Source organism: Mustela putorius, unplaced genomic scaffold (genome assembly GCF_011764305.1).
Source record: "Mustela putorius furo isolate JIRA1106 unplaced genomic scaffold, ASM1176430v1.1 tig00537327_pilon_pilon_pilon, whole genome shotgun sequence".
Taxonomy (NCBI): domain Eukaryota; kingdom Metazoa; phylum Chordata; class Mammalia; order Carnivora; family Mustelidae; genus Mustela; species Mustela putorius.
Window position 1 is genome coordinate 22321 of NW_025422450.1, and position 18825 is coordinate 41145.

The following is an 18825-nucleotide window of genomic DNA, read 5'->3' on the forward strand; positions in this document are numbered from 1 at the left end:
CATTATTTCCACCATGTTGTCCCTCCTGGGATTTCTCTCTCATAGGCTCATTCTTTCCTTGACCAGAAGGGATGAGGGGTGAGAGGCAGGGTGGTGGGGTTATCAGAGTGTTTTGCTAGGGTGCACAGGGCTACATGGGGATTCACTGATCTAAACTGATCTGCCTAGAAACATCCTGCAGCTATATTCACTCTAGTGTCCCTGACATGACATGGTGGTACAGGAAAGTCTTTGTGCTTATCTAGCAGGGATTCATGTAGGAGGTGAGGCAAACTGCACCTGTGTTCTCAGAAACTTAAATACACCTGTGGTTTCTACTCCCATTCCTCTTCCTGTTGTTACTATCCCTAAGTAAGAACAAAGTATTTGGTTCTTCTTAGATATGGATCTTATGGTCTTATTCTAACCTCTCCCGACTTCCATTTCTTTTCCTGTCTAAAGAATTCTCATCTTCTCCTGGCTGAGTAAGGTAGAGGAATTCTGATCCTACTATCAATCATTCTTTACAAATTGAAATTTTCAAGTTTTGGAAAACAATTTTGACTTTTCGTACCTTGAAATTCAAAATTCCATTCCAACTTATTTCTCTGTCATAACTTTGAAAAACTCTATTAAATGAGTATGAGCTTATTTCTTCATTTTTGTATTTCTTCTATAAAGAGTCTATACAGAGGACACAGTTCTAATATTACTTTCATTAATGTCTGAATTGGGAAGAGAGTGGTAGTGCCCTACTGTGGGAATAATAGGAAGAGAGAATATTAATATCTGCTAAAATATCAAAATATTATCAGTCTATAGTTGCTTGCTCCCATGTAACTGGCCATGAAAATAATCTGGAAAGTGAGATTAAGTGGACCTGAGGCATAAGGGGCCACAGCTCTAGTCAGCCCTGAGATGAAAGACCGACAAGTTTTACTAAAAGATCTCATAAAGGGAAATTTATTATTTCCATGGGAATAACGGATTGGGGTTACAAAGAATCAGAGAACTGGGTGGAATATCCCAGACAGCTCACTGTAGGTAACAACTGAGAAAAGAAAAAAAAAATCAGGCATTCAAGGGACAGAATTCCAAAGGGTATGTGAGCTCTCAGAGGATATGGGAGGACCTTAAGTTCCAGAAAAGAGGTGAGAGGAGGAGCATTGGAGACAGAAGGAATACGGGAAGCTAGACCAGGCAATAGTGCCAGGTCACCTATCAAGTCCAGTCTTCTGCTCTGATCAGCGGACATGCGGTGCTCCTGCAATAGGACAGACATGGGATGGTTGATCCTAGGGGGCTCCTGTGCTGTCATCATGCCCTCCCCCAGACTCCTACAACCTTTCAACCATATCTGTGTCCACAAATTCCTCCCAGTTTCCTTCCTCCTGAGCTGTGTCTCCAGCTCTCAGCTCTGACAAATCTGAACGCTTACCTTCCTTTCTAGGGTGTGGCTCACAAGGGTCCTTGATGTCTGGAAGCACCGCTTGAGCGCAGCCCTTGGACAATGAAGACGGTGCCCACCACAATGCCCACAAGGCCCACAGTCAACCCCAGGGCACAGACCACGGTCTCTGTCAGCTCTGACATAGGGGCTGGAATTTCAGGTTCTGTGAAAATGAGGTTGTGGACGTCAGAACACAGAGTGCTGTGTGTGGGATGCAGCAGGAGGGATGGTTTTGGTTCCATGAGGACTCAGGGAACCATGGTTAGGGAAGAGAGTTAAGTCTATTATTTAAAACTTTGGACACGTGGAAAACACGAGATTCACAGGCTCAAAGGCAGGATATTCTGGACTCCATAGAGAAAGAAGGTGCCAAGGGGGTTGAATTCATACGTACCCCAGTGTTTCAGAAGTGGTTCATCTAGGCCCCAGTGCTCCACCTTGCAGTCATAAATATCATCAGCAGAAGGGAGGAAAGTGAGGTAACTGAACTTTAGGAAGGAATGATCCTTCTTGGCGAGGAAGCTGGTTTCAGAAACACCTTCTGTGACCGAGTGTCTATTCTTCAACCATGTGACATTGATCACAGGTGGAAAGATGTTGTCCACAAGACAGATGAGAGTGTTGGGCTGACCCAGCATCACAGGAGACTTTAGAAACAGGGTCGTCTCAGGAACCTCTGTGGTGAGGAAGCAGTACTGATATGAATTGCAAAGAGCTCTGCCCTAAGGTTCTGCACTGTGTCCTGCAAAAGCCCGTCCACCAACAGTTCCCAACAGTTCCCCATCTGATGGTGAAGAGTTCTTACTTACTTTCTGCTTGGGAAATGCTATCTACACACTGCCTGTACTTTATTCTTGTGCCCTTCCCCCATGGGCATGCTTGTTGAAATAGCAGATCGATAGGACTTCTCCTTGAGGAGTTCAAGGAACAGGGTATGGGAATAAGGATCCTTGTATTACGTGACAATATTTCAGTTTTGAGATGGAAGAGAATGAGTGTTCAGTAATTACTTTGAGAAGATCTGGGAAAGATCCTTGGAAAGCAGTCAAAGGTATCTTTCATAGGGACGAAGGGAATGAGACCTGATATGTAGGGATAAATTCAGTAAAGAGAGGCAGAGTGGTGGATACTTACCATTGGTAGCAGCAGTATAGTTGGAGCGTTTAGTCAGAATGTTCAAGTTTTGTTTTGATACTGCCAAGTTTCTCAGTGCACCTTGTGGGTCAAAACTTCCAAGTGTTTGAAACATGGGCAGCTGCCAGACAGTCTCCTTCTTCTCCAAGTCCACGTAGAATTCCTCATCACCATCAAATTCATGGGTGTACTGGGCAGAGGGACCATAAGACTGGTAGACATTTATGCCATAGGAAGCAGCATGGTCAGCTGGTCAGTAAGGTTGAGGGGCAGAAAGTAGGAAACAGAGAGAAAAGAGCCTTATTAAACCAAGTGACGGAAGAAACTGGCTTTCAAATATTGTAGGCTTCATCTTTGGCAGTCTTTTCTTTTTTTTTTTTTTTTTAAGATATTTGTTTTGAGAGTGAGTGTGTAAGTGGGGTGAATGGCAGAGTCAAACACTCAACTGACTGAACCACCCAGGAGACCCCTTTGGCACAGTCTTTAGGTGTATTTCCCAGCACCTACCCTCTGCTCTTTCTCTCTCAGTGTTAGTAGCTGTCCAGTTAGAATACAGTCTGCTTTTCCACCATCATGTAGGCTCCATGAAAGCTGAATTTCAGTCGCCTTGTTTACTCCTATTTTCTGTGTGCCTAGCTCAGCACCTGGCATACTCAGTAGGCTTATGATAAATATTATAATGAAATGAAAGAAGGAATGAACAAACTATTATGGTTTCAACTTCTTTTCTCAGAAATTCACTTTACTTCCCTCTGTTGCATAAATTTTATCCTTCTTTAACTCTTTCATCAGTTAATAACATATTTTGATTTCTCTTCCCCCAGGACTGGCTAGGAGCTGAACATTTTCTACAGTGATATTCCTTCCTTCTCCACTTACATCTCCCTCTTCTCCTTTGGCTTGTTAGCAGTTTTCCAAGGGAAGGCACTCAGGACCATATTATTTTAAAAAAGTTTCTTAATCATTATTGGGTAAAAAAGAAGGAGTATGACAAGGACAGTGAGAATATTACAAAGTTTATACAATATAAACAATGCTCCTAAGGTGATTGTTTTGTTAATGATTGCAATTTTCAGAAGAGAGTGCTTGATTTAATCAGAAATACAAAATGAAAGCTTTAATAGATTTTCGATTTCTGAAACTCCCTACCCGTCCTTTTTCTTTCCTTTTATTTTTTATTTTTCTTTCCTTTAAAGGAGGTTACTAAACCTCTCCCTTTATTCTGACTCAACATATCTATATGTTTAGGATTCAGGGTAAACTATGGCTCTTTTCCTCATATGGACAATATGCTTGTGTAAGGATGCCAAATTAGAAGGGCAGCAGTAGGACTTCACTCAGTGAGCCTAACTGGACAATTTTTTGAAGCTTCATTTCATTTCCTCTTTATGTTCCTCCTCATTTACTGAATATCAGCATGATGTCAGACATCATGAGGAGCAGGGAGTAAAACACCAGTCAGCATGGTTTCTGTCATCAAGGAGCTTATTGCTGACAGTAAAGTCAACTGAGTACAGGAACAAAGACAGGAAACTGTGGTGAGTCCTGGAAGGAACAGCAGCGGTCTTATAGTCCCACTTCCTCCACAAATAAATACCTCAGCTGCCCAGTCAAACCAGAGTATGTTATTCATTCATGTTACTTGGTCTTTGCAGGGGACTTTCTCCTTGAAACAAAGTTCTTTTTACAGATTTCCTGGATACCTCCAATTCGTTCTCCAAGTTCCTGCTTAGTTACCAAGGTTTTAACTAAGTTCTCTCATTGAACATGTTTTTGACCACATTATACCCTCCAGAACCTTCATCCCAGTGTCTTGCTCTTCACATTTATACCTCATCAAACTCACTCTCTTCTCTGCTTAGTATGACCCCTTGGTTGATTACTTAAAAGGCCCTCCAACAAAACCTCTTTATCCTCTGTACTTTATCCTTGACTTCTTTTTCAAACATGAATATATTCAATTATTGTTTTCATCTGGTACTTGTCCTGGTTGTCAAACATCACACTGTTGGGCCAGCTGGAACCAGTTTACTTTTATAGTTTCCACCTCAGCTGGGCCCAAGGTCCTTCTCAGCAATGCTCCTGCTTTCCTGCACCAGGGGGCAGTAGTATGTCTTTTCATCTTGGAATTCCCCAAATTTATATCACTATATGCTCTAAAGTGTGTATTGAATATCAATTGTTTTTCTTGAGGATCACAGAAATCTGAGGGAGTGGAGACCAATAGACATAGAAGTAGCAGAACCATATGAAGGTCAGAATCAGCAGTCACCAAGGCTGTCTTATGACTTGTGAGCCTAAGCACTTTGGGGTCCTCTTTTTTCATAAAATATTAAAAATCATATTTTGTGACTGCACTGGTATAAAGACAAATATAATCCAGGCTGTATTAAAAATTAAAACATTTTCTTTTACTCTAAAATCTCATTGTTTCTTATAATTTTAAAGGAAATGAAAACATTTTCTTTTTTATTCTTTTTATTCTTTTTTTTTTTTTTTAATTAAAACATTTTCATGGTGGCACTGTGTTTACTATATGTAATGGATAAATTGAGCCTGAGCAGGGTGCTCTGGTGTGACACTGAAAAAAGGAAATTGGAAGTTCTCTGGAGAAGCAAGTGAAACTTCCACCAGCAAATGAAATTAGAATGCGAACAGTCATGGTTAACAAAGTTGGTGAAAATTAGAATATACTCCATTTCATGTTCCCTTTTAACATTTTGTTTTTTCTACTTCGGATTTTATATAATTAGTGTGTACTTGACCCGTTTTCCTTTTAAGGGTCTCCATTACATAGGGTGGAAGACAGTTCATTTGAGTTGACAGTTTGAGAATAATGTAATTTAATTAACCAAGTTTTTGATCATAAAGTTCTCAATTTTAAAATAAAAGTAAAGATATCTCTACTCTGTTAAAAATATTATGAAAGTAGCCCATATCCATTGTCAGATAAATGGATAAAAAAGATTTTATATATATATATATATATACATATATATATATATATATGCACACACACACGCATACACACAATGGAATATTACCCAGTGATAAAAAAAATGCAATCTTCCCATTTCAACAACCTGGATGGAACTAGACAGTGTAATGCTAAACGAAATATTCAGTCAAAGACAATGAGCATGTGATTTCACTCATTTGTGGAGTTTAAGAAACAAATGAACAAATAAAAGAGACAAATTAAAAAAAAAAAGTATCTTAACAGTAGGGTACAAACTGATGGTTACCAGAGGGCAGATGGCTGGGAGGGGGATGATTAAAACAGGTGAAGAGAATTTAGAGTACACTTATCTTGATGAGCACTGAGTAATGTACAGAATTGTTGAATTACTATATTGTACACTTGAAACTAATGTAACACTGTATGTTAACCATTCTGAAATAAAATTAAGAAAATTATTAAGTCACACCTGTAATAGTAACAATTAAGAAACAGGAATGATCATTGACATTTCTATGTCTTCATTATTGGAAAAGTATTTCTAAATTCATATTTTACTTGATTATTTGTGAAGTGACATATTATGAGGTCATGTGGTACTTGCCGAAATGTATTCAGTTGGGCTTGTTTAATCACTCTGCCCCACCACGCCATGCCATTTTGAAGCATGAAAATGTGTATAAATCTGAGGTCTTACCCTCTTCACCAAAAGGACACCTTTCTTGATATCTACATAGTATACATAATTTATGGAACTCTTTACCCAAAGTAAGACTACAGAAAAAACATATAAAAAGCTTCACAATGTTGTTTAGAGATATTTGAGAGCAATAGTTCTTGAATTTTTAGTAACAAAACATCCACTCGTCGAAACATCTTTAATCTCTGAGGCAACCATAAATGAATGCCATTGAGACCTACAGGCTATATTCACTGGATCTGGTATTAGAAAGGAATAATGACCTTCATGAACTCTGCAACAGCACAGGTAACAGAGAGAGTGGGTTGGGTCTCTAGTTTCCTGAAGGAGGAGTGATCATAATTTTTAGATCTGCTTAATATTGAGAATACCTTTGAGGAGTCTCTGCTATTTCTATGCCAATCTCTATTTTTCCCCCTTCCAACTCTTTTTCCCAAGTCTAGTCCCCACATCCCTCAGCTGTGCACTCACCCACAATGTCTTCACTGCCACCAGGGCTCATCACGGTGGTCAGGGCAAGAGTCCCCAGAATCAAAACTCTGTTTAGGGTCATTCTTTTTTCAGTGTGGTCTCCTCAGTGGTCCTTCTCAGTTGTAGAGCAGTGGTAAGAACCCAATTGAGAAGGGAATCTAAAGACAACAAACCAAACTCTGCCAGGTTAGGTTATGGCCAATCAGAAAAATCCCCTCTGATGACACTTCTGTTGCCAGTTGAAGAGCTTGTACCAAGAAGCCAGGAAGGGGTTAGGGAAATCCCCTTGTTCTGATGTAGCCTCCTGGGGGAATTCTCTAGGAAAGGAGGGAAGGTATTAAATCAGAATCTTCTTATGAGTGTGTATACTTGCTGGTAGCAAGAGGAGTGGGAATTTCTGAGTGGTTTCATATATAGATATCATCACTAATGTGGTGTTCTTCAGGTTTTTCTGGGTTATAATTTCTAAAAATTCTCCCATAAATTGATTCCTTCCCTGGCAATCCCTAACTCTTGCCCCTTTCCTGCCTCTGAATATGGATTAATTGTCTTTGTTTTTTGCTTCCATAGTGCATGTAAAATTTTCCAAATTTTGGTTTACCTGCCTAGGGTATTTCTGCTGGTGGTGGTCAAGGAATACCTTTGCCTCAAGATTTTGACAAATGGACAAAACCTTTCAGATGAAGCTCTGAATGTTACCTATTAATATCATTCTTAAAGTAAATTCAACTCAAATTGGGAAATCAGTATGTCAGCCCTGTGGGTCAGAATTGCAACTTGGAAGGGAAGTTGAAGGTCCAGTCTCAGGTCTCAAATCCTGGGGGATGTTGAAGTCCAAGCAAGCCCATTTCATTAACTAAAAGAAGATGAACTTTGTGTATAACTTAACTCTGTCTCACTTCCTCCTGCTGCTACCTGTTCTAGTCACTTCAGTCTTCAAGTCATAATTTTAACATAAGGCAAAATTTGTAGTGAATTAGATTCAGAGGAATGGTGTACCATTTTTGAAAAAAAAACAAATTTGTTAACACTGTCTAAAGGAAAATGAAAGTCCCGTTTTAAATAAATTAATGGCAGAAATAAAATTTGGAGTTTAAAATGTTTCCTTGTCCAATAATTTTCTCAAAAACACTAATTTCCTCCATTGATTTAACTGAACATTATTAATATAAGTGGAATATGTCCTACTAAGTGACATCATTAGAAGCCCTCTAGGAAATTATTTAGACAGAGTTTAGATTAGTTCTAATTAACATTTATAACATTTTCTAGGGACTTGTGCATTTTCAAATTCTTTAGTTCTGACTTTCAATTCTTTTGCCCTGTTCTAACCCTGGTTATTATGCATTGGTGAAGTTTTACTAAAAAGGCCAAGGCCTCTCCCATCTTGCAGACATTAAAGATGCTTCACAGTAATAACTGAGTCCAGATCAGCAGAAGTAAGAAGAGGACAGACTTTGTAATCAAATAAGTAACTGCATCACCTTGGGCAAGTCACTCAAAATATATCAGCCTGAGTGAACTCTTCTATAAAAGGGGATGAAAACCATTATGTGATAGTATATGATGAAATGAAATTTTAAATAAGTACAAATTTTAAGGTTTAAATACAGTCCGGTGCCTGGCATATGGCAATATTCATAAAAGATAGCAACTCTATACTGACTAATATTAATGGTGCTAGGCCAGGGAGGGTCAATAGCTTTTCCCTCATTCATCCAACCTTCTCCCTGTGGCAGGATGGGTTTGGAGAGCCTATGATCCACAGGAGTACCAAGATATCACTAGGAAATAGAATTTTTTAATGAAGGATTTTGTCTCATCAGCTTTTTCTGTATATAAACTGCTGTAAAATGGAATGCTTTCAGATAATGTTTTAATATTTTCTCATGATTCTGGAAGACAGCAAATGGTGCCAAGCCCATGTGGGCACTCTGTTCTGGGGCAGCGCCTCTGTTTTCACGTGCTCCCAGGTCTGTGGCAGCCACTGTGAGAGCCCATTTGGGCTCATCATCCAGCAGGTGGGCTCAGACTTATTCGCAAGATGCTGGAAGACTCCCCTAGTGCAAGAGAGAAGCTGCAGGGATTCCTTATCCTAAATTTAGACTCACAACAACAGTTCCACTACATTCTATTACTAAAAGCAAGTCACAGTACTAAGTCAATTTAAGAGGTGAGTTAACATTGCAGTTCTTAATATTATGAGCTGCAAAGAACTTATGACTATTTTTGCAATGTACCACAATGTTCTCTGGCTTCTGGATATAATAGAGTAATGAGTTTTGCATGTGAGAGTTGGAGTGCTTCCTTATATGGCACAAATTCCACCCACTCACCTACTAAGTTTTACTTTATCCCCATAACTTTCTCAAAGGAGATGTGAACTAAGAACAGTTGAATTCCAACATGCACAAGATGCTTTGATTTGTTCTCTCAAAAACATTTTAGAGTTTCCCAATGAAAGTACAGAAAGTGGGAGAATTGTAAGTGATCTTCTTACCAAGCACATTCTGATGCAAAGGCCTGTGTAGTGATAGCCAGTCACGTGGCCTCACAAATAACAGGCAATTGTAGAGGCTGCTATTTTTTTTAAATTTATTTTTTATTTATTTTCAGCATAACAGTATTCATTATTTTTGCACCATACCCAGTGCTCCATGCAATCAGTGCCCTCTATAATAAACACCACCTGGTACCCCAACCTCCCACCCCCTGCCCCTTCAAAACCCTCAGATTGTTTTTCAGAGTCCATAGTCTCTCATGGTTCTCCTCCCCTTCCAATTTCCCCCAACTCCCTTCTCTATATCTCCCCATGTCCTCCAAGCTATTTGTTATGCTTCACAAATAAGTAAAACCATATGATAATTGACTCTATCTGCTTGACTTCTTTCACTCAGCATAATCTCTTCCAGTCCCGTCCATGTTGCTACAAAAGTTGGGTATTCATCCTTTCTGATGGAGGCATAATACTTTACATAGTGGATATGGACCACATCTTCCTTATCCATTCATCTGTTGAAGGGCATCTTGGTTCTTTCCACAGTTTGGCGACCATGGCCATTATAGCCATTGCTGCTGTAAACATTGGGGTACAGATGGCCCTTCTTTTCACTACATCTGTATCTTTGGGGTAAATACCCAGTAGTGCAATTGCAGGGTCATAGGAAAGCTCTATTTTTAATTTCTTGAGGAATCTCCACACTGTTCTCCAAAGAGGCTGCCCCAACTTGCACTCCCACCAACAGTGGAAGAGGGTTCCCCTTTCTCCACATCTCCTCCAACACATGTTGTTTCCTGTCTTGCTAATTTTGGCCATTCTAACTGGTGTAAGGTGGTATCTCAATTCTCCCATGAAGACATACAAATGGCTATCAGACACATGAAAAAATGTCCATCATCACTAGCCATCAGGGAGATTCAAATTAATTTGAATCTCCCTGATGGCTAGTGATGATGGACATTTTTTCATGTGTCTGATAGCCATTTGTATGTCTTCATGGGAGAATTTGTTCATATCTTCTGCCCATTTTTTGATATGATTGTCTGTTTTGTGTGTGTTGAGTTTGAGGAGTTCTTTATAAATCCTGGATATCAACCTTTTGTCTGTACTGTCATTTGCAAATATCTTCTCCCATTCTGTGGGTTGCCTCTTTGTTTTGTTGACTGTTTCCTTTGCTGTGCAGAAGCTTTTGATTTTGGTGAAGTCCCAAAAGTTTATTTTCGCTTTTGTTTCCTTTGCCTTTGGAGACATATCTTGAAAGAAGTTGCTGTGGCTGATATCGAAGAGATTACTGCCTATGTTCTCCTCTAGGATTCTGATGGATTCCTGTCTCACATTGAGGTCTTTTATCCATTTTGAGTTTATCTTTGTGTACGGTGTAAGAGAATGGCCCACTCTCACCACTCTTGTTCAACATAGTTTTAGAAGTCCTAGCAACAGCAATCAGACAACAAAGAGAAATAAAAGGTATCCAAATTGGTAATGGAGAAGTTAAACTCTCTCTCTTTGCAGATGACATGATTCTTTATATGCAAAACCCAAAAGACTCCACCCCAAACTACTAGAACTCATACAACAATTCAGCAATGTGGTAGGATACAAAGTCAATGTACAGAAATCAGTGGCTTTCTTATACACTAACAATGAAAATACAGAAAGGGAAATTAGAGAATTGATTCCATTTACTATAGCACCAAGAACCATAAGATACCTGGGAATGAACCTAACCAAAGAGGTAAAGGATCTGTACTCGAGGAACTACAGAACACTCATGAAAGAAAATGAAGAAGACAGAAAAAGATGGAAGACCATTCCATGCTCTTGGATTGGAAGAATAAACATTGATAAAATGTCTATACTGCTTAGAGCAATCTATACTTTAAATATCATTCCAATCAAAATTCCACCAGTATTCTTCAAAGAGCTGGAGCAAATAATCCAAAAATTTGTATGGAATCAGAAGAGACCCCTAATCACTAAGGAAATGTTGAAAACCAAAAATAAAACGGGGGCATCACGTTACCTGATTTCAAGGTTTACTACAAAGCTGTGATCACCAAGACAGCATGGTAATGGCATAAAAACAGACACATAGACCAGTGGAACAGAGTAGAGAGCCCAGATATGGACCCTCAACTCTATGGGCAAATTATCTTTGACAAAACAGGAAAAAATATACAGTGGAAAAAAGACAGTCTCTTCAATAAATGGTGCAGGGAAAACTGGGCAGCTATATGTAGAGGCTGCTTTTTGGCGAACAGTTTTGAGGGATGGAATACAGACAAGTCCATCAGGTGACCCATCACAAAATATCCACAGGCCTTTACTGACCAATGGGCTAGTTACAATTCGGCACAATTAGCAAAAAAAAGAGGTCCATAAGTTGCCATGCTGTGTCATCTTCCCCTTTTATACACAGCCCCCACCCACTGCCTCCTTGCAGCAGCCTCTCTTCTGTGGTCTTACCCTCCCTTGTCCCCTTGTCTATCTCCATTGATCTGCCTCAGGTGAATTCTTTTACCTCCAGTGCCACTGGCTTTGACCTGATCACAGCCCACATTTGAGGGCCCCCATCTGATCGAGAGAGACCACATCTAGGCACCACATTGATGAAGCCTTGGACATTGCAAAGGCAATTATTCTGTTTTTCATTTAATATCACTCCCACGTAATCTTTGCTACCAACAATTCTTATGTATGAACTAGTTGCTTTCTCTCTTAAACTGCTGAAAACTCTCAAAAAATTGCCTCCATGTCTAGATCTTTCACTAGAGCTCAAGGGAACCCTTCAGCTAAACTGAATAGGTTCTTGATGAGGACTGCATGCTAAGACTATAGCATATAGTCAACAAATGCTTGTTCATTGAACTGAAGCGCTTAACTTATCAGGTTACAGAACTGACTGCCTGGCTGGAGACAGATGATGTTCTTCATGCCCAGGAGTGACTGGTTCTCTTTCCAGGAACTCTCCAATCCTAATGTACTTTGATGTAGTTTGAAGAGGTGGGGTTTGGATAAGATGGCCATAAAAGAATTCTTGAGATGTCTTCAGTGCAAAAAGTGATTTTATTAAAGCATGGGAGACAGGACCCATGGGCAGAAAGAGCTGCCCTGGGGTCTTGAAGAGTCACCAATTATATACTTTCAAGCTGGGAAGGGGTTAGGGACAGCAAAATTCTCCAAGATATTTTGAGGACAAAGTTTCTAGGACCTTGAAAGGCATTAGCTGTTTTTAGGAAATGGTCATTCACTACTCTTTAGTGAATCGTCAGTCATTCAGATGTCTATCATCTATATATGTCTATAGATGTCTATAGCATATGCTTGGAGGATGTTTCTTAACATTTATCTGGGAGGCTGGGAAGGGGGGTGCCGTGTGTGAGGGGGTGGAAATAAAGGGAACTTCCAAGGGAATAGAAATTTATTTAAAGTAGAATACATTTAACATAGACTCATAGGACCCCGGAGGGTCAGGCTAAGATTGCCTTTTGCCCTTAGCAAAGTGTCCACATTTAGGCAACTCAGTTCCCATGGGGTGGTCACTCTACCTGTTTCAAGGACTTGTCAATGGGTTGTAGGAAGAAAGGAAATTTAATTTTTTCTTTTGTCTTTGTTTAGCACATCACTTATCATGATCATCCATTATATAGGAATATTTACTTATTGTTAGTCAATAAAGTAAATGAAAAAGACAAAATAAATTTTAAATGTAATTGTTTATTTTAAATTACATTTTTAAAAACCTGATGTCAACACATATAGTTAAAGCATTTTGCCTAGAACATTTTAAATTGTGAGTTCACCAGAATTTAAAAATACAAGTGATAACACAAGTAGCATTCTAATGTTCTAATAACTGACAATAATAGGGAAAAGTAATCCACATGTGTGCAAGTTTGGGAATTTTCAAAAAACATTTCTGACAAAAGAAGTATCTTATAAAATCATGTTTACAATAATAGAATTGATGACAAATTATTCTTCCTGGAGTATTTCTCTAAAACTCTCTGTAATATAAACCCTGGCAGTTGGTTTTCCTTTTTTATAATGTGATTGCCCTAGTGAAGACTGATTGCTGAGGTATCCAGTTCAAAGGCTACCTTGAATAAACACATTACCATCCAAAGGACTAGATAAAGAGCCAGGGTGATCTACTCTGATTTTTTTGTTTGTTTTAGAGATCTAGTAGATTTATATATTTATTTATTTTCCAGCTGTTATTAATTTGAAATAGAGAGACAGCATGAGCAGTGTGAAGGGCAGAGGTAGAAGCAGATTCCTCGCTGAGCAGGAAGCCAGCTGTGGGACACAATCCCAGGCCTCTGGGATCATGACCTGATCCAAAGACAGATGCCCAACCAACTGAGCCACCAAGGTGCCCGAGATCTAGTTGATTTAAATAACTGATACCCTCCATGGTCCTCTTTTCTCTTCCTGTTCCTTAATTTCCCCTCGTGTTTTAAAGTCACCAGCAAAGAGTGAACCTGCAAAACCTTGGGCCCCACTCTCAGCCTTGGTAAAGGTAGGTACTCCTCCCCACTCCACCTGTGACCTCACTCTATGGTCCCAGACTGCTGTGTAATTTCCAGGATTTGTAAGCAATAAACCCTATCTTTTTCAAAGTTTCCTGTTATTGCTGAGGGATCTTGCCATCTTATTAAGAATCACAGGGGTTGGTCCTGCAACAACAGTGTTTATGGGTAGCCTGAGGCAGGCACAAAACACTACCTTATGAAAAGGAAAGATTTGTCTTGCACCTGAGATGGTAGAGCTTGAGAGGGCTTAGACTGCTCTGAGGAGAGAGGATAAGGGGTAGGGGAAGGACTCACAAGCCCTTAGGCCTCTTTTCTCAGACTGTGCCCTTTAGAGTCATGCATTCATTCTTACCTTTGAGATGCAGGAATGTTGAAGTCCACAGAAATTTTGCAATTCTTTGTGAAAAGGTCTCTCTATTTTAGAAATATGATGTTATCACAGAGAAACCTGGACTTATACAAAGAAATGAAAAATACTGGAAATCACATAAATGAAGATTAAATAGAAAAAAAATCATTTTTCTTTTTTCTTTTTTTAAAAAAGTTTCTCAACCACATTGGTATTTTGTTTTTTAAAGACTTTGTAAGCAGAGAGGCAGACAGAGAGAGAGAGAGAGAGAGAGAGAGAGGAAGCAGGATCCCCAGGGAGCAGAGATCAGGACACAGGACTCAATCCCAGGACCCTGAGATCATGACCTGAGGTGAAGGCAGAGGCTTAACAACCCACTGAGCCACCCAGGATTTTTTTTTTTCTTCACTTAGGTATATTTGACATATAACACTGAATTAATTTCAGGTGTACAACACAATGAGTTGATATTTGTATGTATTATGGAATGATCACCACAGTGTCTAGTTAGCAACCATCACCATATATAGTTATACTTCTTTTCTTCTCCTTTTAAGATTAATTAATTAATTAATTAATTACTTTTAAGATTCTCCTTTTAAGATTCATTCTCTTAGCAACGTTCAAATATACAATACATATATTTGTTACCTATTAATAGTTACCTATTGATAATATCAACACATTGATAATAGTAATGTGGTTTGAAATAGGTAGAGTTTAGGTGATGACGTCTTAGAATAAAAGTGAGGTTTGGTAGGGTGAGGTCCAGAGCCAATGACCAAGAAAGAATTCTCGAGATATCTTTGGTGAAAAATAGTGGTTCATTAAAGCATACTGCCCCATGGTTGTGAGGGGTTACTGGTTATGTAGGATGCCGTTGAGGGGGGTAAGGAAGAAGGGAGGTTTTAATACAACTTTCATATGCTAAAGAGGACATATAAGACATCAGATGACTCAAGGCCTTGTCATCCTCAAGGTTTTTTCCTCTAGCAAGGTATTAACATTGAGATAGTTGGGAAATTCCTAAAGAATGACACCTATGTCCCATCCAGGAGTGGGGTTGGGGGAACGTTGCAGGGTGTCGGCTTTTGCTTTGTCCTCAGCCAGCCTTCTGTTCCCTCATCATTCCCCCCTGAACAATTGTGACTTTTAAATCTTTAAGGTTCTTGAAGGTGGAAGGTCTTATCTTCTGTAACATCTTCCTGCTGAAAAGGGGTGTAGAGTTGTCCCTACCTACTGGGGTCAACACTGGTCAGTTGGGGAATGTATAGTGGAGTTACAAAAGACAGATGCAGCTGAGACCAGGGGAGACTGCTCAGGTGATCTTCCCAAGTAGAAAGGATCATCTGTGGAAGTTATGGCAATGAAGGAGTTGATGCCAGATGAGGACACATGGGAGAAAACAGCAAAATATGATTAGTGTAACAAAAAGAAAATGAAGCTCAAATAAGTTTTTTGCTAGTTGACAAAAAATCCTTTTCCAGCCCAGGAGTTTAATTGATCATTAAAGGAGAGCAAGACTGTTTAAAGTGCTAACTTGAGTATATCAAAACCCAAGAAATATTTTGTAATGATCTGGAACATAAACATAGTATTTTGTTTTTGTGGTAGTACAATGTCTACCTTGTGTAGCAGTTAAAACATCCAATGACATTCCGTTTTGTAAAGCTGCATCACACATTTGTATTACTATAGCATTTTAATAGAGAAATGTTACTTTGAGGGTCTTTTAGGACTGACCATGTACTTAGTAAGAGCTTCCATGTCCCACCAATGAGACAGAACAAGTCCACTACTGTTTTAAGTTTCAGAAGGTGGGTCAGGTTGGTAATGGTTTTAATAATGCATCCATGATTCCAGGCAAAATCCAGAGTACAGTGGCCTATCCTGCCTGGGGGAAGCCATGAGCACAAGTTAGAGCCATATAACCATTGGGTCCTATTGGGAGATGTCCTCCAATTTTGGGTTCTGTAACTGCAGTCAAATATAAAGGGCTTTTCAGTTTTGGAGGGCCATCTTTTAATGTGTAATAAAAGGCAGTCCATTGTTTTGTTGGGACCAAGGGAATTCAAACCTAGGGACAATTTTCCTTCACGAAATTTTTTTCACCTCCATGGCTTTTTTGTCCAAATCATCAGCCTGGTGTAACCCTATATTACTTTCATTGGTTCCTAAGATCATATCCTTTGATGTTCTTTGAAATGAATTATAGCTATCTCCTTAGGTAGGTGTACAACCTTAAAGGTAATAATTTTAGGCTTGTGTTTGCTTGTGGAGTTATGGCTTGATAATAATCCCCTTTTCTTCTGAATTGATCCATGGACATGTAGGACTAGGAAAGCATATTTGGAGGCAGCATTAATATTAATTTTTAAGGCTGTGGCAATTGCAAAGTGCTAGTGAGCATTATGGCATACTCAGCTTTTCTTATTCTTTTTATGAAAACTATTGTCATAATTAAACCAGCTGTCACTTGTACTTATAATAGGGACATCTTAGATCTGGCCAACCAGAGTTAGCAAGATGAATAACCTCTGAACAGTTTTTGCTCTATAGAGAACGAAACACAATGGTCAGGTTCAGGCATACAGGTAACTAGGTTTAAAGTTTGTCAAGTTTTAAGTATTATTTCTGGCATATCTATAAGTGTAGCCCAGTATTTAGTAAGTAGGCCTCCATCATCCATTGGTGGCCTTTGGTTTCCAAGACATTTTGGGCCTGATGTGAAGTCATTACAATCAGGGACTGTCCCATAGTAAGCTTTGAGGCTCCTTTTATGAGGAGCTGTTCTATGCTTAGCTAAAGCCTTTCTTTGCAATTGTACCTCAGTAAAGGTGGCTTCTAGGATAAATATGACTAAGGTGTGAAACCATTAAGAAGCCCTTTGAGTGGTCCAGCCTTACCAATATCCTAATTAGAAAAGATCACTGGTAAGTGGGAGAAAACTTGCCAAGAGATAAGGGGAGTTTTACATGCATCATCCAATCCAGTTGTAAAGAAAATGGGGTCATCCATTATCTCCACAAGACCATAGTTAATCTGATGGAGTGGGGTATGCTACTGGCTTTTAGTCAATTTCATTATCTCAGCCACACAGAACTGGTCAAGGTGATAGTTAAGTTATATGATTGTTTGGGATCAGTCCCATTTTCCAGTTATTTAATCATGTGCCATGGGGTCCTGTTATTATCCCCACAGAATAAAAAGGCAGAAGATTGTCTAAATGAGCTACTGTGCAACTTTTCCAAAGTTTACCTCCAGTTTTCCAGGTTAGGTAAACAGCAAACATTTAAAGACAATCAAATCTAGAACTTAACACCCAGAAAGCTGTGTTATGGAAACATAATTTTTCTCTCTAAAATAACCCTCATTTCCAGAGATAGCCAAATTAGGACTAATTTATTTGAAAAACAAGTCCAGTTTAAATAGACATGGCCAAATTATTTACATAAGCTAAGCAAAAACAGTGAGTGATCATAGAGATCTTTTAGAATCTGCTTTGCTGGAACTTCTTATGAGGAATCTCTAGGTTGAACTTTTAGTAGCCTCTCCAGGCCACAAGCCAAGCCAAGTACTTGCCATCAGACATGCCTGCAATACCTGTCAATGTGGGCAGATTCCTCTTCATGATGTCCTCAAAGTATCCTCAGGTTCTGCACCTGCCAGGAAGTGACATTCTTTACTCACCTGGTGAGGCTGCTGGGAACTCTGTAAGCAAGGTACAAGACCAACAGTTCTAAGGGGCTTTGTGGCTCCAGGCTTCATAAAGTCAACCTTAGTTCCTTAAAGCTGTCTGGTCATATCTGAGTCTATGCATGTCTTTCTCAAATAGGAGATTCCAGTCAAAGCCTTGATAAAATAACCCATGTTTCCAATGGTATACTTTTACAAGGAGAACAGATTCTTATTGAATTTATGCAAATGACTGATTGCCATGGAACAAAGAATATTTACTGAGAACTTTTGAGTTTTAGGGTTGAGTTCAGAGAGAGAGAAAAGTTGAATGCTTTGATTTGTTTACAAATGAATATTTTTACATTTTTGTAAGTCACCGATAACTTCAGTAAAATATTCCTTAGTGTGGAAGAGCAAACATTAGAGAACCAGCAATGTTTCAAAGAAGAGTCACAACACTATAATCTTTTGGTTCATTTAGTCCCTTGTTACTAATTCTGGTTTAGTTTAAATGCAGTTTTAGTTAGTTCTGGAAATTTTTACTCATTTCAATTCTTATCTTAAAGATATTGAATACCTGTGTTGTCCTGAAAGTCCTTTCGATGAATCTCCTTGAAGATAAAACTCATTTTACAAGAGAATTAGAATAATTATAAATGACCAAAAAAAAAAAAAAAACCCTCGTAAATGGACATTGTAAATGTTCTGATTAGAGAGTTCACTATGATACTGTAGACAAGGAAACTGAGTTATCCCATGGCCCACTGCACTTCGATAATTACAATATCAAGTGATGGCCTCATCAAAACATTAAAACTTTAGGAAATGCATAGTACCTCTAGAATCGTTATAGCATCTACCCAAATGTAACCCAAGGTTTATCATTTGTTTAGCAGTACTTCCTGAGTAAGTTAGCATACCAAGGAAAAGCATAATTAGTTAAAGAGATTTCATTCACAATTTAAATCTTGTCAACACTTGCTAAAATCTTAGAAAGTTTTAAAGCACATGCCTAAATACAATGAGGGGTATTAAAGACCTGATATAGGCAAAATGTGGAAAATGTTTTT

At 38.9% G+C, this 18825-nt stretch overlaps 1 protein-coding gene across 1 annotated transcript; it reads right to left on the bottom strand.

Annotated features, from left to right (window-relative positions):
- Positions 1-926: 926 nt before the first annotated feature.
- On the bottom strand, positions 927-6847 carry LOC101682907 (HLA class II histocompatibility antigen, DQ alpha 2 chain). The gene is made up of 5 exons (XM_004782349.3): positions 6694-6847; positions 2564-2812; positions 1824-2105; positions 1418-1592; positions 927-1243 (listed from the first exon to the last, which is right to left on the bottom strand). Exons 1-4 carry the CDS (start codon positions 6773-6775, stop codon positions 1438-1440), a joined length of 768 nt encoding a protein of 255 aa, XP_004782406.2. The 5' UTR covers positions 6776-6847; the 3' UTR covers positions 927-1243; positions 1418-1437.
- Positions 6848-18825: the final 11978 nt, after the last annotated feature.